The sequence below is a fragment of the Herpailurus yagouaroundi genome, unplaced genomic scaffold, assembly GCF_014898765.1.
Source record: "Herpailurus yagouaroundi ecotype Mexico unplaced genomic scaffold, PumYag 142, whole genome shotgun sequence".
NCBI lineage: Eukaryota > Metazoa > Chordata > Mammalia > Carnivora > Felidae > Herpailurus > Herpailurus yagouaroundi.
Genome location: NW_024412397.1, coordinates 25,785,324 through 25,807,582, shown reverse-complemented (window position 1 = coordinate 25,807,582; position 22,259 = coordinate 25,785,324). Strand labels below are relative to the sequence as shown.

The 22,259-nt window shown below is 39.9% G+C and overlaps 1 protein-coding gene across 5 annotated transcripts in view; it reads right to left on the bottom strand.

Annotated features, from left to right (window-relative positions):
* The window catches only part of DYM (dymeclin), a 360,650-nt gene that overhangs the window by 52,616 nt on the left and 285,775 nt on the right, over nt 1-22,259 (bottom strand). For all 5 annotated transcript variants that reach the window (XM_040478872.1, XM_040478871.1, XM_040478874.1 and 2 more), the window contains one exon: nt 13,092-13,274. In XM_040478872.1, the coding sequence (XP_040334806.1) occupies nt 13,092-13,274 (183 nt within the window). The remainder of the gene's footprint in view (nt 1-13,091; nt 13,275-22,259) is intronic.

The following is a 22,259-nucleotide window of genomic DNA, read 5'->3' as shown; positions in this document are numbered from 1 at the left end:
CAGTTGGAACTATGCAGCAAGATGCTAATAACAGAGGTGCTCTGAAAATAACACTGTCTTTTAATATTGGTCACTAAAGGGGCTCAGTGAAGTGTCCAACTTGGGCTCAGGTCGGGATCTCCACTCTGTGAGTTCAAGCCCCGTGTCTGGCTTTGTGCTGACAGCTCAGAGCCTGGAGCCTGCTTCGGATTCTGTGTTTCCTTCTCTCTCTCTCTCTCTCTCTCTCTTTCTGAACCTCCCCAACTCGTGCTCTGTCTCTCAATAATAAATAAGTGTTAAAAAAAAAACCCCACACCTTAATATTGGTCACTAAAAACTAAAAGAATGCCAGTATTTTTTTAGGAAATCATTTTAAGATCAAGATGTTAATAAATTAAGAAGATTATAGGTCATTTTTTAATTCAAGAGAATAACCTAAGTATTTACAGTCAGGCAGGTAAAAATATAAAAATTTGTTTTGTTAGAAAATTGAGTATCTCCATTTATAGGCTATTTTATATGTGAAAGAGAAAAGCTAGTTTAAAACGTTACCTAACTACAGACACAAAACACCTTTTTATACTCATTAATATGATCCTTAGAATGAATCTGGATGATTAACTGTCCTGGATCTTACACGTCACAGAGGCTTCACATTATCAACAGCAAATACGGTATCAGTCACAGTAAGAGCACTGCTTATCACAGTAAATACAAACCCGTAATGCAAACACCCTGCTTGGCAATTTTTGTGCAACCGTCTCTTGCGAGATGAGAAGGGTTCGTTAGTGTTTTCACCCTGTGATTTAGCATCTGCTCCAGGTTGAGGGGGACCTCGGCTCTGCCATTTCCTTTGTGTCACGTGTACTTCTATTGGGCTGCCTTTGATTTATGGCTCCTTTGCAGGACTCTTTCCAATACTCCATCTTAGAGGCTTTACTTAGTTAAACTCAGATTTATAACCATGAATAACATACATCACCAGGAACTATAGGTGAATGAAAGGTGAGAGTGCCCACCATGCCCTCCAAGCCGAGACCGCCCCTCTCCTCCCCGGGAGACCCGGAGTCTTGCAGCTGACACAGAGAGCCTGGCGGGCGGTCCGTGCAATGCTATGAATTGGGAAAACTCAATCTCTTTATTTTTAGATGAAAAGAAAGCTCTGATACAGTCCTCCCACGCTGCTATGGACGGTGGGTACCCGTCCACTTTGGAAACTGCCGATGGGGAGACCAAAACGTACAGAACCAAAGCAAAGCAGACTGTGTGGTGCTCAAATACACATACCACAGCCCACAAGGGAGAGCATGGACGTGCCACATGGTCACAGAGGGAAGGAACGCAACGGTGATCCACTCTTGTTCACTCTGTACCATGTGCGGACTTGCCTCCAGGCCTCAAGGAACTGCCGTTCTCAACCAGGAGAGCTGCGGGGTAGGAAGGAGACTCAGTTTCTAACTAAATTCCCTTTTTCAAACTGGCTCCCATTCGTCTGTTTTAAGCTGATGTTCTCTTGTCGCATTCAAACTCACGCTACTTAAAAAATGGTAAACCTACCACTTCCAGAAGGGAAGTATAAGTTATGTATCAAAAATGAAGGGAACGGACATCTACTGCATGTTTACTATGGACCATGTGCTCTACTGTTAATTAATTCTCACAACAATCCAGGGAGCTGATAAAGCTCTGTCCTACGGATGACTCAACAGGGTTAGAGAGAGAGAGAGGCTTGTCCCAAGTCAGCCGGTCAGTGTCCGGAGGGAGACCAGTACTTGGCTGTTCCTTACTTTATCATGCTGTCTCCAGCAGTTCTTACTAACAAAAGCCTTACTTTTCTTAATGGAAAGTATTTGAGGTGAAAGGTGTAATTTGTTTCGTCCCCAATTTCATTTGGAGTCAGGCTGCCACAGCAGCCAAGAATGTGAAACAATTTATTCAAAGGTATAGACTTGGGGGCGCCTGGGTGGCTCAGTGGGTTGAGTATCTGAGTCTTGATTTTGGCTCAGGTCATGATCTTACAGTTTGGGGGTTCAAGCCCCGCATTAGGCTCTGTGCTTACAGCGCAGATCCTGCTTGGGATTTTCTGTCTCTCTCTCTTTCTCATTCAAAACAAATAAACTTAAAAAAAAAAAAAAAGATATAGGCTTGTATTTCCTACCACTGGGTTAGAATTTTGCAGACAACAGTAAATTTAGTGATGATGATTTTAACAGTTAGGTGGCTTTTATCAACTTTCAGAGCATTCTGTTATGATTAACAGATCATAAAAATGATCAACTATTTCCCCTCTGATAAGGTCTGCAGAAGATAAAATATTTAAGGTGAAAATGGGAATGAATGATATGTCAGTGCAACTCAAAGGCAACTTTTCAAAGGAAGGGATTTTTCCCTGGGCGTGTACAGTTTTCCTCCGCCCACCACGTTTGGCTACAATTCCTGAAATCTAAGTACAGCACGTTACCTTCAATTATGTTATTAGTTGTGAACAGTAATTATCCAAGGTCACGTTCTGATTAATCAGCTGCACCCTTTGAGTAACGTCACAATCACATTTAACCACTTATTATGAAACCAGTGAGTGATCACTAGAACACAGATTTATAGAAATGAGAAGCTCTGGTGGGGTAGATGGGGGTAAAAAAGAGGTAAGTATGTATTAGAGAGGCATTTTTGCTTGCTAAATGGCCATTCTTCCAAGAGGTAAAAGTAGAGAGCTAAGCTTTTTTTTCTTTTTCTTAAGACAATAATAAACACATTTTGAAAAGTAAAATACATGTATTTCCCCACTGATTCTCAGTTTTTCCTCAAGTTTTTGTGCTCTAATCAATACATGTGTTAACAGCCTATTCAGTGGGAGAGATCTCCAGAGGATTTACAAAGAAAATAGATGATATTTTCAAGAAAGACGCGATGTAACTGGACGACAAGATGAAGACTGAACATGTGTCATTACATAGATTAGACCTCGTGGTAATGTGGGCTGTGAAGTGCTCAGAGTCAGAAGGCGTAGTTTGGGTCCTGCCTCGGATACTTACCAGCTACCGGACTTGTAAGATACTCAGCTTCCTCTCTGTGCAGCATCACGCAGTAGCTTAGAGCACCTACCAGGTGTCAGATGCTTGGGCTTAATTCTTAGCTCTGCTTGTAAATGTAGACAGGTTATTTAACTTCTCTATGCCTCAGTTTCCTGATCTATAAATGAGGAAAAACACAGTGCTTGCCTCATGGGGGTGTTGTTACAATGAAATAGGTTAATACCTTCAAAGTGCAAAGAGCAACGCCTGGCACATGATAAGTGCTCATGAAGTGTCAGTTTCCGTCATTATTATTAAGTGTATCTGAGTATCTCCATTTATAAAGTGACGACGGTGCCCTACCTACCATGTAGGAAACAACTGCAATACATGTGAAACTTACGGATAAACCAAACCAGACAGGAGTAGCAAGCGCTATCTACTGAAAATTCCAGGAAAGCCTGCTGTGTAAAGTCCAACGTGATCATCTTAATACGTTACTGAGGGTCAATTTAAAACTCTTCTATTTTTACTTGATGAATTTATGCATGACCTTTCTCTTTCAAAGAAATTTACATTTTATTATTTTCAGAAAATGTAAACAGTACAACGCTGAGAAAGTTTTACTGCATTTTTTTTAAATCATGAAAGAATGCTGAATTTTGACAATTTTTTTTTTTTTTGCATGTATTGAGATGACTGGTTTCTCTTCCTTAGTCTGCTAATGTGAATTACATTGGCCTTGAACTCCTGGGTTACATGATAATTGAGCATGCTGCATTTTTCTTTTGATACATTGCTAGATTCAATTTGCTAATATTTTGAGGATTTTTACGTCTGTGTCTATGAGTGATACTGACTTGTACTTTTCTTTTCTTGTAAGATCTTTGTCTAGTAGTGGCATTAGGGTGATAATGTCCTTAATAAAATGAGTTGGGAAGTATCCTCTCCTTGTATTATCTGGAGGAGTTTGTACTGAGATAGTAATAGTTCTTTCTTAAAAGTCTGGCAGAATTAATTTAAGGTGAAGCCTTCTAGGCCTGGAGTTTTCTTTGTTGGTAAATTTTTAAGTATTAATTCAGTATCTATTAAAGATACAGAACTATTCAGATGATCTATGTCTTCATGAGTGAGCTTTGAAAGTTTGGGCCTTTCAAGGAATTTGTCCATTTCATCTAAGTCATCAAATTTACTGGCAGAGATTTCTTATGGTATCACCAATTTTGTTTTCTTTCTTTTTCAACTGTACTGATTTTTTGTTCTCATCTTTATTATTTCCTTTTTCTTGTTTTGGGTTTAATTTACTCTTTTTAACTTCTTAATGTGTAATCTTATAATTTATTCAAGACCTTTCTTCTTTTCTAATAGAAGTATTTAATACCATAAATTTCCCTTTAGCTGTATCCCACAAATTCTGATATTACATTTTCATTTTTGCTAACTCTAAAATAGGTTCTTTTATGGATCCAAAAATCCTCAACAAGATACTAGCCAACCGGATCCAACAATACATTAAAAGAATTATTCGCCACGACCAAGTGGGATTTATACCTGGGATACAGGGCTGTTCAATATCCACGAAACAATTAACATGACTCATCACATCAATAAAAGAAAGGACAAGAACCACATGATCCTCTCAACAGAAGGAGAGAAAGCATTTGACAAAATATAGCATCCTTTCTTGATAAAAACCCTCAAGCAAGTAGGGATAAAACGATCATACCTCAAGATCATAAAAGCCATATAAGAAAGACCCAACGCTAATATCATCCTCAATGGGGAAAAACTGAAAGCTTTCCCCCTAAGCTCAGGAACGCGACAGGGATGTCCACTCTTGCCACTGTTATCAACACAATGTTGGAAGTCCTAGTCTCAGCAATCAAACAAAACAAAGGAATAAAACGCATCCAAATAGGCCAGGAGGAAGTCAAACTTTCACTCTTCCCAGATGACACGATACTTTATATGGAAAACCCAAAAGATTCCACCAAAAAACTACTTGAACTAATCCACGAATTCAGCAAAGTCGCAGGATATAAAATCAATGCACAGAAATCCGTTACATTTCTATACATCAATAATGAAGCAGCAGAAAGAGAAATCAAGGAATTGATCCCATTGATAACTGTACCAAAAACCATAAAACACTTAAGAATAAACCTAACCAAAGAGATGAAAAATCTCTACACTGAAGACTATAGAAAGCTTATGAAAGAAATTGAAGAAGACACAAAGAAATGGAAAAAGAGTCCATGCTCCTGGAGAGGAAGAACAAATATTGTTAAAATGTCGATACTACCCAAAGCAATCTACATATTCAATGCAATCCCTATCAAAATAACACCAGCATTCTTCACAGAACTAGAACAAACAATCCTAAAATTTGTATGGAACCAGAAAAGTCCCCGAATAGCCAAAGTAATCTTGAAAAAGAAAACTGAAGCTGGAGGTATCACAATCCTGGACTTCAAGAAATATCAAAAAGCTGTAATCATCAAGACAGTATGGTCCTGGCACAAGAACAAACACTCATATCAATAGAACAGAATAGACAACTCAGAAATGGACCCACAAACGTATGGGCAACTCATCTTTGACAAAGCAGGAAAGAATATCCAATGGAATAAAGACAGTCTCTTCAGCAAATGGTGCTGGGAAAACTGGACAGCGGCATGCAGAAAAATGAACCTGGACCACTTTCTTACACCATACACAAAAATGAACTCAAAATGGATGAAAGACCTAAGACAGGAAGCCATCAAAATCCTCGAGGAGAAAGCAGGCAAAAACCTCTTTGACCTTGGCCACAGCAACTTCTTACTCAACATGTCTCCGGAGGCAAGTGAAAGAAAAGCAAAAATGAACTAGTGGGACCTCCTCAAAATAAAAAGCTCTGCACAGCAATCAGCAAAACTAAAGGGCAACCGACGGAATGGGAGAAGATATTTGCAAATGACATATCAGGTAAAGGGTTAGTGTCCAAAATCTATAAAGAACTTACCAAACTCAACACCCAAAAACCAAATAATCCAGTGAAGAAATGGGCAAAGACATGAATAGACACTTCTCCAAAGAAGACATCCAGATGGCCAGTCGACACATGAAAAAATGCTCAGCATCACTCATCATCAGGGAAATACAAATCAAAACCACAATGAGATACCACCTCACACCCGTCAGAATGGCTAACATGAACAACTCAGGCAACGACAGATGTTGGCCAGGATGCGGAAAAGGGGGATCTCTTTTGCACTGCTGGTGGGAATGCAAACTGGTGCAGCTACTCTGGAAAACAGTCTGGAGGTTCCTCAAAAAATTAAAAATAGAACTACCCTACGACCTAGCAACTGCACTACTAGGCATTTATCCAAGGGATACAGGTGTGCTGTTTCGAAGGGGCACATGCACCCCAATGTTTATAGCAGTGCTATTGACAATAGCCAAAGTATGGAAAGAGCCCAAATGTCCACTGACGGATGAATGGATAAAGAAAATGTGGTATATATATATATATATATAAAATGGAATGTTACTTGACAATCAAAAAGAATAAAATCTTGCCATTTGCAACTATGTGGATGGAACTGGAGGGTATTATGCTAAGCGAAATTAGTCAGAGAAAGACAAATTTCATATGACTTCACTCATATGAGGACTTTAAGACACAGAACAGATGAACACAAGGGAAGGGAAGCAAAAATAATATAAAAACAGGGAGGGGGACAAAAACATAAGAGACTCTTAAATATGGAGAACAGAGGGTTGCTGGAGGGGTTGTGGGAGGGGGGATGGGCTAAATGGGGAAGGGGCATTAAGGAATCTACTCCTGAAATCATTGTTGCACTAGATGCTAACTAACTTGCATGTAAATTAAACAATAAATTTAAAAAAAGGTCTTTTTACTTTTGACCTCCTCTTTGTGATGCATAAGTACACTGTTACTTTCTGAATATTTGGGGGTATTTTCCAGATATCTTTCTTACTGATTTCTAGTTTAATTTCCTTGTGGTCAAAGAACATATTCTATATGATTTCAAGTCTTTAAAATTTGTTGAGGTTTGTTTTATTTCCTGTCTGTGCTCTATCTCAGTGACTGTTCCAGATGCACTGATGATGACAGGTGGGATGTTCTATAATTGTCAGTGAAATCAAGTTGGTAGTATTGCTTGGGTCTTCCGTATCATTACTAATTTTCTATTTACTGTATTAGTTATTGAGACAGAAGTGTTGAATTCTCTAATTATAATTACGGATGTGCTTATTTTTTCTTGCAAGTCTATCAGTTTTTGCTTCGTGTATTTTGAAAGCCCTGTTGTTAGGTGCGTCCACATCTGGGATTGTTATGTCTCCTTGGTAAATTGACCTCTTTATTGTTACATGGTGTCCTCTTTATCTCTGGTAATGTTCTTTTTTCCGAAGTCCACTTTGCTGATAACATAGTCACTCCAGCTTTCTTTTAATTAGTGCTTGCATGATCAAACTTCTTTCGGTCTTTTACTTTTAACCTGTCTAGCTCTTTCTACTTACAGTGAGTTTCTTACCGACAGCACAGAGTTAGATTCTACCTTTTATCCAGTCTGAAGACTCTCTTTTAATTGAGGCACTAAATGCGGTTATTGACAGGGCTGGATTTAAATTTATCGCATTGCCTGTTTTCTCACTGTGCCACTATTATTATCATTGCGACTTTTTAAAAGTTTACTTTGAGAGAGAGTGTGTATGCACGAGTGAGCGCACATGCAGGGGAGGGGCAGAGAGAGAGGGGGAGACAGCAAATCCCAAGCAGGATCCTTGCTGTCAGCGCGGAGCCTGATGCAGGGCTCAATTTAGTGAACTGTGAGAATCGTGACCTGAGCAGAAATCGAATGGGACGATTAACTGACGGAGCCACCCAGGCACCCCTTTCTACTATTATTTGTTTTGCTTTAAACTTGCCTTTGGATTAAATATAATCTTATGATTTTATTTTATCTCCATCTTTGGCTGACCAGTTCTCTCTTTCTCACTTTTTGTGGTTGGCCTAGAGTTTATAATAGACATCTTGCACTTACCAGTCTACCTTTGAAATACCCTTTCCCACGTGAAGACCTGAAGAATTTGGCCCCACCTGCAAGTTACCATTTTGCGGATCTTGGAAGGATATGGAGATTTCTGGGTCAGTGATGAAGGGCAGTTATTAGTCAAGCAACAGCAGCAACCAGAGCACTGGCCTTTTTTCACAGGTTCTGCAAGCCCCAGTTTGCACAAAGGTGGTTTGAAGAAGCTGGATGACCCCCCCTCCCCACCCCCATGCAGTAGCTTATATTATAGGAAGAGAACCGTGAGCTTAGGGAGCCCAAATCTTTTATAATGGTCAGTAAGCAGGCCTACCTTTTGCTCCTGAGGGAGACACAGACATACCCTGATCCCACTCCTATGTTCTCTTTGCCTGGGACACTCTAACCCCAGATATCTGCCTGGCTTACTCTCTACCTCCTTCAAGTCCTAGCTCAGATGCACCTTCTCAGAGACAGGACTTCTCTGACTGTGCTCTTTTGGTTTGCAATTTCCCACCCTTATTCCAACCAGCACTCATTCTTCCTCCCTTTTTTTTTTCCCTTAAGCAATTGGGTAGATATTGATGTCATTTACTGAGATCAGGAAAACTGCAGAAGAAAGAGTTGATTCATTCTGTTTCATTTTTTGAAGAAAACAAAAGAATTGTGATTTAACCTTGTTCAAAATTTGTGGGATTGTTTTTTTTTTAATTTTTTTTAAACGTTTATTTATTTTTGAGACAGAGAGAGACAGAGCATGAACGGGGGAGGGTCAGAGAGAGAGGGAGACACAGAATCTGAAACAGGCTCCAGGCTCTGATCTGTCAGCACAGAGCCCGACGCGGGGCTCGAACTCCCAGACCACAATCATGACCTGAGCCGAAGTCAGACGCTCAACTGACTGAGCCACCCAGGTGCCCCTATGTGGGATTGTTAGGTAGACAACAGAATGCACTAGTCTGGAGCCCAGCAAGGATGGTCAGGTTTGGAAATACACAAAATCTAACATGAATTTTACACTGTCCAGAGATAAAAATAGTTCTTGCCTTTACCACACTATACAACTTGACTGTTCGTTGCCTCTGTTCCTTACTTATATGCAGCCATGAGATTTCTTTCACGTCTTCTCTCATTTGGTGCGGTAATTTGATTGTCCTGCTACTTAATTCAGCCAGATCATATCACTTTATGGGTTAGACGGGAAGGATATGTGGCAGTGGCTAATAGAAATTTGGCCACTTGAAACACATGTCGATCTCCTTCCGTGGAAGTTAAAAGTGCTCCAAGGTTAGTCTCTCCCGTCTTAGATATTCAACATTGCTGAATGTCTCAATGAAAAATATCAACTCTGAACTGCCTGTCAGCTAAAAATAACAGCAATTCATAGTCTACCCACACTTTTCAAGGTTAACTCCACGAAAAAAGATAGAGCAACGGCTTGCTCGAGCCAAATTTCAGGGGCATTTAGGGCAGCGGAGGGGAAGGCAAAGTGCTGAGAGAGACAAAAAGTAGGGATGTTATTTTTATCTCTATCGTGGCATTCTTTCCAAAATATGTAAAAGAGTTTAAAATGCTTTTTGAATGATCTTCCATTGTGCCCTGCACTATTTTGGACGGCAGTATTCAACAAAAAGTTGTTGGAAAACCTGCTCGTTTGAAATCTTACGTCAGGTTTATTCAAGTGAATGCTGCAAGCATAGAGAGTCTCTGGTAAGAACACCTGGATTCGAGGCCTGGCTGAGTGACCTACTGGCTAAGTGACCTTGGGCCGACCATTTTGCCCCTCAAGCTCAGGAGAGCGAGCGCTGGGTGGATGTCCAGTTAACACGCTGCTTCATTTCCACGTGGTCACGCACCGTGTGAAAGCACAGCGAGGTCCCTTCTGTTTCCTCACCTTCACTCTGGTTTTTACATCTTTCCAAGGAAACGATGTTTCCTGCATGGTTCTCTCTGCAAGGTTCTCGTGTGTCTCTTCAAAAACCAATATGGCCCTTCTGAGATATTTTTTTAAGGATGTCATCTGCCTGGTTACTGAGAAGGATCCTCAGTTCTAACACTGGTGGAATAAAGACCGATCAGACATCATTAGACGTGATCCTGAGAGAGAAAGGAAATGGTGAAATCTCTGTGGATAGGACTAGATGTTTTTAAGCAGTGTACGAGAAACTGTGGGAGCATTTAGTCAGGGGTTCAGTAGGTGGGCATGGTGATTTCACACATGGGCATGGGCTTTGTCATCAAACTGCCTGGTCTAAGTCCTGTCTCTGTGACTTTATGAATATGTGACTGTGAGCAAGGTAAAATCTCTCTAAGCTGGTTTTATCTATAAATTGAAGGTTAAAATGAAATATACTTCACGTACACCCTTTTTCCAGAAAGCTACTACGCAGTATACACTCTTGCCAACGTGACGCGGTCAGCCGAGAAAGAGGAAGACACAGGAGCCAAAGTTAGCCGAAGGAGACAGGGGAAGGAAATTCCCAGGAAGATGTTGCAACCGGGCAGGAGAACCAGAGCACCGTGTAACTGGGGCAGAAAGCAGGTCTCCAAGAAGAGAATGGAAACAAAAACTTGATCTGATCTGCTTGACCATTTCGCGAGGAGTTTTAGAGTTATGGCTGAAAGTCTGTCGCTGTGTCCATGACTGGATGCGTGTAACACATCATCAAGAAAGGCCTAGAATCCAGAACACATCAAGTATCTGCACAAAGATAAACAACAGAAAACCTGGCAAAGGATTTGAATGGAAACTCATAATAGCGGAAACCCGTTAAGAGGTGAGGGAAGAAATGCTCATCCTCGGTGGTCATCAAGAAATTGCAAATTAGGACTATAATGAGGTGCTATCACAAAACTGACAAAACTAAGTGCATGTGAAGTAACAGAACCTCTCGTACACCACTGGTCAGAGAGTCAACAGTAGCCCCCCACGGAAAGCACTCTGGCATAACACATGTTACCTACTAAGCAATCCCACTTCTGGGCGTACATCTCAGAAAAGGGTATGTGCCTGTGCTTCCTTATGACCAAACTCACATACTTAAACCGTGTAAGAATTTAACTATCGAGGGGCACCTGGGTGGCTCAGTTCGTTGAGCATCTGACTTCAGCTCAGGTCATGATCTCACGGGTCATGAGTTCAAGCCCTGCACTGGGCTCACTGCTATGAGCACAGAGCCCGCTTGGATCCTCTGTTCTCTCTCTCTCTCTGCCCCTCCCTTGCTCATGCTCGCTCACTCTCTCTCTCTCTCTCAAAAATAAACAAACAACAAAAAGAATTTAATTATTGAATGTTTTTCTGAATGTAAGTAATATAAGGACAAGGATGTTGGCTCTTCAGTTTACTCTTGTGCCTGGTATTGTGAGTCAGATTAATTACTCAAGAAACGGGTGTGGAATCACAAAAACACTAATTAGAAAAGAAATATGCACCCCTGTGTTCACTGCAGCATTATTAACAACAGTCAAATTATGGAAACTCAAGTGTCCATCACAGATGAATGGATAAAGAAGATGTGGAGTATATATACACAATGGAATATTATTCAGCCACAAAAAAGAGTGAAATCTTGCCATTTGCAATGGCATGGATGGATTCAGAGGGTATCATGCTAATGAAGTAAGTCACAAAAAGACAAAAACTGTGTCGTTTCACTCATATGTGGAATTTAAGAAACAAAGCAAATGAAGAAAGGAAAAAAGAGACAAACCAAAAAACAGACTCTTAACTAGAGAGAACAGGTGATCGCCAGGGTGGCGGTAGGTGGGGGCATGGGTGAACTGTGTGAAGGGATTAAGAGTACACTTACCATGATGAACACTGAGTAATGTACAGAACTGTTGAATCACTATATTGTATACCTCAAAATAACAGAACACTGTATTTTAGTTATACTGATATTATAAAATAAAAAAATCAAAAAAGAAATATCCTATTCACAGTTTCCTCAGAAGTGTTTGTTTTCATGCAATATCTTTAGCATTTAATAAGATGATCCTATTATATATGGATGATTTTTTTCTTATCATTTGCTCTACTACAATAAATAAATTACCAATAGGAAAGGCTGGTTGCTTTCCAGGGTCGATGCTACCTGCTCATGGTATTTGGTTTGCTTGATAAACTACTGAACATATTTTCTGGCTACTTTCTTTAAGCTTTTCCCTAGTATGTTAAGTTAATTAGTAGGAGATTAATCTGTGAGAAAAAAAGGAAATAGTGGTGGAACCAAACTGAACTGGAAAACATTAATACAGCAATAGAAAATACAGCAAAAACATTTTTAGAAAGGACAGAAAGGTTATAAACCTGGGAAGAGTGTTCAGCCATACTTACCAGAGAAATTCACATAAAAATGATAATGAAATACCAGTTCTGATATAAAAAGACAAATATTAAAATAATTGTACTACTCAAAGCTGCAAGAAGAGTGTAGTGAGACACATCCTTTCGTAGATCACTCGTGGAAATAAGATGATTTACAGGTGTTTCTGGATTTACAGGTGTTTCTGCCCATTGTTTCTGGAGAGCAGTTTGGCAGCGTGTGTTGAGTTTTAAAAATAGTGATATCCTCCAAAAATAAAAACTAGTACAATTCCAGTTCTAAGACCATACCAAAAATATAACTGAATACAGGGGAAATACGATTTATTTATAAACTGTTCATTAATTATGAAATAATATAAAATATGTGAAACACCCAAAATGAACACAAATGGAATAATGGTTAAATATTCTTTTGGGACATCCGTTATCTTATACGTCACACAGATACTAAAACGTGAGATTTTCAAATAATTGATGATACCACAGAAAAATGTTGATGATCTAAATGCTAAGTAAGTACGGCAGAATATATTCTGTATAAAGTATGATCTCGATTCTATTAAATAGTGTGTAATGCACACGGAATACAATAATTGTTATGGCAGAACAGACTACAAATCTAGTTTATGTTCAAAGAAGGGATTCTCACTTATGTAGTTTTTTTTTTTATCAAAGTTTGTTCAACTTTTTTAACACTCAAAAAAGAATCGTGGGATCTCCATTTACACTTACCAGATCGATATTTTGCATTATATCCTGAAATGAAGGATGAGTTCGAAACTGTTCAAAGAGATCTCGCTTGTAAAGCAGTGCATACACCAAGTTTGGATTGTGGTGAAGAGAATTTGTCAGGCAGGAATTGATGATCTCTAACATCATTCGAATCACTTCTTCGATGACATTTAGGTCTTGTGCCTGACAAAGAAAGAAAACACACACACACGCAGTGTTCTTCTCGTTAACACAGAATTAATCAGACCAAGAGTAACTGCTTTAAAATTATAACGACATTGAAAAGATAATGCAAAAGAGACCATTTGTCAAGAATCTTTAGATTATTTTTCTGATTATTTTTGTCAAGAATCTTTAGAATCAGGTCGATCACTTACCACAGTATTTGAGTAAAAATCTTTTGAACTCAGTCACAATTAGAAACTGAAATAATAAATCATAGACTCACCAATCTAGGAGGAAATGTGGTGCTTACTGAAGCCCTTACTTACTAACCTCTTGTTGGTATTCCCATATGGCATCACCCTAAATCATTAGACTTCCACAGTGTAAGGTGGTGGTTGGGTCTTACCAATTCCAAGAAAAGTGCCTCATTCAGAACATGACCTCACTTCTCTACACTGGCATTTTGATCTTTCTGTTGACAGATAAATAGCCTACTGTTTTGTCTCTTTTTCCCCAGTCAATAGTCTTTGGGAATCTAAACATGAAATAGTTACAAGACAGCAAAAGCAATCAACAAATCTCTTGGAAGAAAGAACGACGGAAAGAGCAAAAATATAGGGAAATACAACACTTTCCTTTTCCTCTTGAGTTTTCTAAATTATGTCTGAAAGTTACAGCAAAAAATTATAACATTGTCTGATGTGGTTCTTGATGTTTATAAGCGAAGATCTAAGACAATTATACTATAAACCAGGGAGGGCAAAGGGATGTAAAGACAGAAAAAGTTTCTACTTCTCTCTTGAACTGTTAAATGTCAACAATACTAGATTGTGACAAGTTATGTATGTATACTGTTTAGAACAAATCTACACAGAGATCCACACAAAAACAGTATATACATACATCAAAATGGAATTCTAAAAAAGTGTTCAAGTATCTACAGGAAGGCAGAAAAATAAGACAGACATACGAAAAATAGGGAACAAACAGAAAACAGAAAGTAAAATGGCAGACTTAAGCTCTAAACTATCTATCAGTAATTACATTAATTGCAAATGGTGTAAATAATTAAAACTCAAAGCTTTGCAGAGTGGATAAGAACACAAGACTCAATATATGCTAGCCCCAAGAAATCTCAAATAGAACTCACTTCAAAATATAGTTAGGTCAAAAGCAAAAGGATGATAAAAAGATATACCATGCAAATATTAATTGAAAGAAATGATCTGATCTATTAGTGTCAGATAAAGTATACCTCAAAGACGGTATGGCCTGCAAAGTGAACAATATTTACTATCTGGTCCAGCAGACAAAAAGCTACACTTATTTGCACACAACTTATCTCCACCTGTACAATGTATACAAAATATAATGTCCAGCATTCAATCAAAATGTGCAAGACAAAGAAACAAAAACCAAATAAAAACAACTCACATCCAAGAATCAAAGTAACCAGCATTATCAGACTGACAGAAAGATATTAAGAATATCTAACAAGAAATTTTAAAGAACTATAATTTACAAAATCTATCATGATTGATGGGGAATTTTAGTAGAGCTGAAAACTGTAAGAAAGTGACAAATGCAAATGCTAGAATTTTAAAAAATATAGGGGTCCCTGGGTGGCTCAGTTCGTTAAGTGTCCAACATAACTCATCAGGTTATGATCTCACAGTTCATGAGTTCAAGCCCCACATTGGCTGTCAGCGCAGGGCCCACTTCAGATCTTCTGTCCCCTTCTCTCCCCACCCTGCTCGCGCTCTCTCTCTCTCTCTCTCTCTCTCTCTCTATTATATATATATTCCTATATATATATTTACTTATATATATATATAAATATATATATATTTACTGCTAATATACATATAATATATATTCCTATATATAATATATATATCTATATATATATATCTATATATATATCTATATATATCAGCAGTAAAGAACACCTAGGTGGGTTCAATAGCAGACTTCACAGAGTCTTGAAGAGATAATGGCTGAGCATTAAAATAATGAAAGAATCAAACAATGATCTAAGAAGCTCAGAGAATATCCCCCCACAAATGCACCCAAAACAAAACAAAACAAAACAAAACAAAACAAAACAAAACACACATCCAGATACACCATATGAAACTTTGAAAGCCAAAGACAAAAACACATTAAGTACGAGACACAAGGATAGGAATTATACGAGATGGCTTGGAGAAACTACACAAGCTGATCTAAACGGAGGGGCATGGATACAGTGCTGAAGAAGAGTCAAAGAAGAATTCTATAGCTAGCAAAAATATCTTTCAAATGTGAAGGTGAAATAGAGATTTCTTTCACACTAAAATAAGCTGAGAAAATGTAGGAGACACCTGTACTGTGAGAAATGTACAACAATTTCTTCAGGCATTAGAATGAGTCTAAAACCAGATTGGATGGTAGATCTACACAAGGAAATAAGGGCAGTTTTATTTTTTAATCATTCTAGAAGAAAACTGGTCTCAAAAGTAAAATAGGAACAATGTATTATCAGTTTATTGCATATGTAAAATACATCACAACATTCTCTTACTAATGGCCATCCAATCAATTCCTGTCTCCTCGTTTCTACCGGCAATGATACAGTAAGTGTATCGGTAGACCTGCCTTTACGTCTGTCTTCTGTCTGTCCTTGGGACTTATATCTGTCCTTCCACCTCTCTGGGACAGGTTCCAGGAAAGGGACTGCTGAAAATATTGAATTTGTATTGTGAATAGATGTTGCCAGATTGTTGCTTAAAGAGCAATGACAACACATGTACACTGCCATGTAGGAAGGCTTATGACTGAGTTTCTCATCCACATATATAATCATCCCATTTAATAGTCATTGTCTGAAAGATTCATCACTTCTGGACAGTTATGTCAAAATTTCCCCAGATAAGAAAGGATTTATCTATTCCTCCAAGCGATTCACATATTCAGAGCGACTCTAGGTCCATGATGGTCATCTTTAAAAAAACAACAACACATTTTTATCACTATCTACTGTTTCTCTCAATCCATATTGTTTATTTTATGTGTTTTACTGATATTAACATTGTTGTACCATCTTCATTTTTTTTTTTTTAACATTTGCCAGGTATATCTTTAACTTTCAAGCCTTTAATTTTCAAACTGTCTGTGTTACTAGAAACATATATACTTAAAAGCAACTATATAGCTAGGTTTCAGAGTTTGTAAATCTAATCTGTGGGCCGCCTGGGTGGCTCAGTCCGTTGAGCATCTGACTTAGGCTCAGGTCATGATCTCGCGGCTCGTGGATTCAAGCCCTGCGTCGGGCTCTGTGCTGACAGCTCGGAACCTGGAGCCTGCTTTGGATTCTGTGTCTCCCTCCCTCTCTGTCTCTCTCCTGCTCATACACACACACTCTCTCTCTCTCAAAAATAAATAAACATTAAAAAAAAATCTGATAGTTTCTGAATTTTCAGTGAGTTTAATTCACTTACATTTGTTGTCATTGTTGGCACCTTTGCATTTATTCCTTCCATCGTGTTTTGTGACTTTTAAATCAGTTAGCTATTGCCGTGTGACAAACTACTCCACAGCTCAGCAGTGTAGAATAACAATAATCATTTGGTTTGGTAATGATCTGGGCTGGCCTTGATGGGGACAGCAGGTCTCTGCTCCATGTGGCTTCCCATGGGGATGCCTGACTGTAGGTTAGAGGCTCTCCTAGTATGACAGCTCACACGGATGGCAGATTGGCGTGGCTTGTAAGAAAAAGGGTGGGAGGTGTAGCTGGGGAGTGGGGGCAGGGTCTTTGAATCTCTGCACATGGTCTCTTCTGGGCAGCAAGAACTTCCGCACAGAATGATGGTTCCAAGAGATCTAATTATCTATTCTCAAACTTTTATCTAATTCTAATTCCCACAGAAAACGATCCTCACAATGGTTAATTTACAAGTTATTTGCTACTGTGACTGGATTCTGGTGCAGGTACCTACTATGCATGGCAATAAGCAAGTGAAATCCTTCCTGCTTCATTTTTAAAAGGCACTGTTGGGCAATAATCACTACCTGTACAAAGATGAAAAATAAGCATGAATTTGGTAAGAGTTTACAATTTCAGAATTGTCCAAATCTCAATATTTAAACAGACCTAAATGTTATCTAATCACATCACCATTCGGGTGTCAGAATTTCAAATGGTATTTAGAGAAGATTGCTATTTGATTTTTTTTTCCACGATGAAATGAAATAGCACTTGTAAAGCCCTTAACATAGTGTGTAACACACAGTAAGGACCGCACCATGTGAGTGTTTTTTTAAAAAAGTAATAATGTATTTGAAAGACGAAAAATCATGGTAATTTCAGCCATTATATAAAAAGAAAAAGATAAATGCCTTTCCAAAGTTGATAAATTAATTCAATTACTGTAACTATAAAGAATTAGAAATCACATTTCTTAGTCTTAAATATAAGCCCCGAATTCCACTTCTATTAATTTATAAAACCGGTCCATTACAGGGCATGTATAGAAAAACTGACTTACGTTTATGGAACTATGTAAGGTTTTTATAAAAAGATGTGTCTTAAAAAAAACCAATCACGTTTCCCGTGTATTGTGTCAAAATCAGCTCTCTCAGGGAAAACCTGATGGCTCACCGGGAGAGCAGCAAAGTATGTGGAGAATATCATGTCTTTTTCATTCATGGGACTTTGTTTTTAGCACATACAGTTTCCATTCTAGAAACGGATCCCAGATCAGACTTTCTTCTCCAAAAAGCCCCCCAGAGTCCCCCCAAAAACAAAAAACCAAAAACATACTTATTTAGTCGTGCAAAGTCTCAAATGTAAAAAAAGGACCCCGAAAAATGGTCCCATGTTCAGATGTTTCTGACGGTTTTTGTACATGTTGGTAACGAACACTGAACAGGTTCTGTGCGAAGCTGTGATTTCACATCTAACAAACAGGCTGGCAGTTGTGGAGGATCTGACCCTGTCAACAGTGCTCAGGGTTGCCTCATTGTATAAACTTCCTTTTCCTTTTAAGAGGGAATTTATACAGTTAAATAGTTTCAAATCATTTATTTTTAGTTTCTTTAAGAGAAGCATATGTATCTTGTTTGTATTAGTTTTGGGGGGATTCCAAGAGAGTTGTCTAAATTTCCTGCATTTTCAGCAGAAAATAAAACCTTCAACAAAATTAATGGGACTTTGCCAAAGTGGGGATGAAGGGGGAGGAAATGCACAGGCAACGCTCTTTTTAAAGTTAATGTGCAAATGGCCTTCAAAGCCAATCATTTGGTGATAGACTCTTGTTATCTTTATGTTGTTAATTTACTGGCACACACACTAAAAAGCTTTGTGACCATGTTAGTTCTAGCCAGAACTGGATTTGCCCCCAAATATCAAGCTTCTGATAGCAAGAACTAGCTTTATATTACATGGAAAACCGCAGCTGAAGAATAAATCCTGTGACCAGAGGAGACAATGTGTAACCTTAATAACGCGGGAGTAGGGGAGTGGTGGGGGGAGGCAGGGGAAAGGCACCACCGGCCTTGTGTGGGAATGTAAAACGATGTGGTCTTTTTCTTCATTCTTTGGACAGGGTTTGAACGTGGCCCACAAGCCTAAACTAGAAGCCTGGGAAGTCTGTTATTTAAAACATGCTTACTGGTGGCAGGAAGGCAAGATAATGGTGGCTGCTAGGGGACATTGGCTAACTTTACATGTTTTTCCATACCTGGAAAAGAGCCAGAGAACTCGCACAAAAAAGGAATGTTCTGATGGAAATCCAACTAAGTTGCAGCCCCCCACAATCCCATTACCTTAGCAGGCTACTCACATGGGGCATAAAGTGGGGTGTGGGGCAGTGTTGCTCTGATTTCCTCAGGCCCTCGTACGGGCAGACAGCAAGCGGACATCCAAGCCTGGAGTTTTTTTATTCTGTTTTTAAAAATGTATCGTTTTGCCTTAAGAATTAATGTTCATGGGGCGCCTGGGTGGCTCAGTTGGTTGAGCGTCTGACTTCGGCTCAGGTCATGATCTCACGGTTCCGGAGTTCCAGCCCTGCGTCAGGCTCCATGCTGACAGCTCGGGGTCTGGAGTCTGCTTCGGATTCTGTGTCTCCCTCTCTCTCTGCTCCTCCCCTGCTCACACTCTCTCTCTCAAAAATAAAGATTAAAATAAAAAAATTTTTTTTTAAAGAATTAGTGTTCATTTCCACTCTTCTTCAAACTGTATTGGTGTTTTATCATAAAAAGAAAGATTCTGGGGAGCCTGGGTGGCTCAGCTGGTTGAGCATCAGGCTCTTGATTTCAGCTTGGGTCACAATCCCAGGGTCGTGGGATCAAGATCAAGCCCCACGTGGGGCTCAGCGCCGAGCCTGGAGCCTGCTTGGGATTCCTCTCCCTCTGTCCCTCCTCCCTCCCTCTCTAAAACAAAACAAAACAAAACAAAACAAAACAAAACAAAACAAAACAACTTAAAAAGGAGTATTCTTTGACATCCTATAAAGTAAAATCTGAGTAAAAGAACTCCCTAGTAAGATGGATCTTTTCTTTATAACGGCTTTGATGTTCCACTGTGTGGCTCCCTCATCCCAATCAGAAAGAGAAGAGCCCCGTTCTAGTCTTAGCTCTGCCTACAATGAGCTGTATGACCTTTGTTAAGTCACTTCACCTAGGTTGTAGTTTTTCATCTGCAAAAACAAGTGCTTATAAGATTAAAAAAAAATCCCTTGCTGGGGCGCCTGGGTGGCTTAGTTGGTTAAGTGTCCGACTTCGGCTCATGGGTCATCTCGCAGTTCATGAGTTTGAGCCCCACGTCGGACTCTGTGCTGACAGCTCAGAGTCTGGAGCCTGCTTCGGATTCTGTGTCTCCCTCTCTCTCTCTGTCCCTCCCCCACTCGTGTTCATTCGCGCTCTGTCTCTCTCTCAAAAATAAATAAACATTAAAAAATTTTTTTAAAAATCCCTTGCTACTCGGGAGTCTCAGCTTCCATAGAGAATGCAGAAAACACTGAATTTAGAAAGCAAATTTTATTAGAGTAACCAAACACATAATTAATGTAGAAAAATCTTGGGGCGCCTGGGTGGCGCAGTCGGTTAAGCGTCCGACTTCAGCCAGGTCACGATCTCGCGGTCCGTGAGTTCGAGCCCCGCGTCGGGCTCTGGGCTGATGGCTCAGAGCCTGGAACCTGCTTCCGATTCTGTGTCTCCCTCTCTCTCTGCCCCTCCCCCGTTCATGCTCTGTCTCTCTCTGTCCCAAAAATAAATAAAAAACGTTGAAAAAAAAATTAAAAAAAAAAAAAAAAAAAAGAAAAATCTTTAGGATGACCTCAAACTTCAGTAAAATTCAGAATTTACGTTAGATTACCCCAGCATCTTGAATAGAGCCACTGTTAGTTTAGAAGGGAAAACCACTCAACAACCTTTGAGAGTAAAAATGTGTAAGGCTGAGTTTGAAAATAATCATTCTCTAAACCCTGTGGCTTTTATCATGCATTAAATGTCAAGGTTTATTATCTTTGATATTGTTAATGCACAAAAGGGAAATCATTCCTTTATTTTTTACTTAAAAACATTTTTTTTAAGTTTCTTTATTCCTGAGAGAGAGAGAGAGAGAGAGAGAGAGAGAGAGAGAGAGAGCATGAGTAGAGGAGGACTAGAGAGAGGCAGACACAGAATCCAAAGCAGGCTCCAGGTTCTGAGCTGTCAGCACAGAGCCCGACGTGGGGCTTGAACTCGCGACCTGAGCCGAAGTTGGACGCTTAACCAATTGAGCCACCCAGGTGGCCCTAGGGGAATCATTTCTAAACGTGGGTGCCCTTTTTTCACTCTTTCTCCCTCAGAAGAGTCAGTGGTGCTAAGAATCACATATAGGAGAGTTACAGCCCAGATTAAAAAAAAAAAAATGGAAAAAGGAAAACCAGAAGTAGCTGCCACTCAGTGGAGAGAGGCTCTAGACTGGGTTCTAGCCCCGGTTTTGCCATAGACGGGACAAGTTACCATCTGGGCCTCGGCTCCTTCAAATGTGAAATAAGCGGGCACTCTGGGGCGAGGCAGGGAAGCACGATAAGGGACCCACATTGGCTTGTGCTTAGGATGTGTGAAGATCACTTCTCTCACTCTACCAGTGAGAAAAAGCCAGATAATTTAGTAAATCCTAAGTCTTCTTGAGGCCATCAGAGAGTAATTTTGGAAGTCCATCAAGTGACATGAACTCCCCAGAGGGACAAGCCCCTCTAAAGAGAGAAGGAGCACACACACTCTCTTGTTTTTGGCAAGCACGGGGAAGACGTGGTCTCCACAGAAGCTGGTAGAAAGAAATCAGACACTATTTCAATACATTCTTAAAGGCTAAGTATGGTCTAATGTGTCAGTCTGGAAAGCTGGAGCCCCAGATACAGTGGAGTCTGGACTCACTTGAAAGCTCTTTTCTCCCAGCCGTCACCAGGTGCTCAGGAGAAAGGCTGGGTGTGGAGAAGGAGACGGAAAAGAACCCTCTATCTGACCCCGCTTTCCACACCCTCCTCTCATGCTAAGCAAAAGCTTGAAGCTACTGGGGCAGCAAGCTCTACTGGCCCAGAACACACGGAAATTTCCACTGTTTCTGGGGAGAAGTAGAAATATAACCCATCTGCCTCTGAATGAGAAGCAGGAAACTCATCTCCAGGACCTAGGCAGAGATCTGTTTCTGCTGGTGGGTGAACCAAGCAAAAACCCTCTAACACTGGGGATTAGGGTAGGAAACCATGTGGGGTGCAGAATCCTATACCTGGATCTCAGGCTACCACTGGAATGGGGCAGGGAACTGTCGCTTAAGGCCAACCACAGACACAGAGCTGACAAGAGGAGGAGGGACAGAGGCGTCGAGAAAGCCCCACCTCTAAGACCCAGGCACGCACACAGGCTCCCCAAGAAAGAGTCCGGGCCAGGACAACAGAAACAGCCCTTCTCTGACTCGGCTGCAGGGACTGCTGAGAGCAACACGGAACAGAACCCAGGCCCGCCCTTCAGGCACAG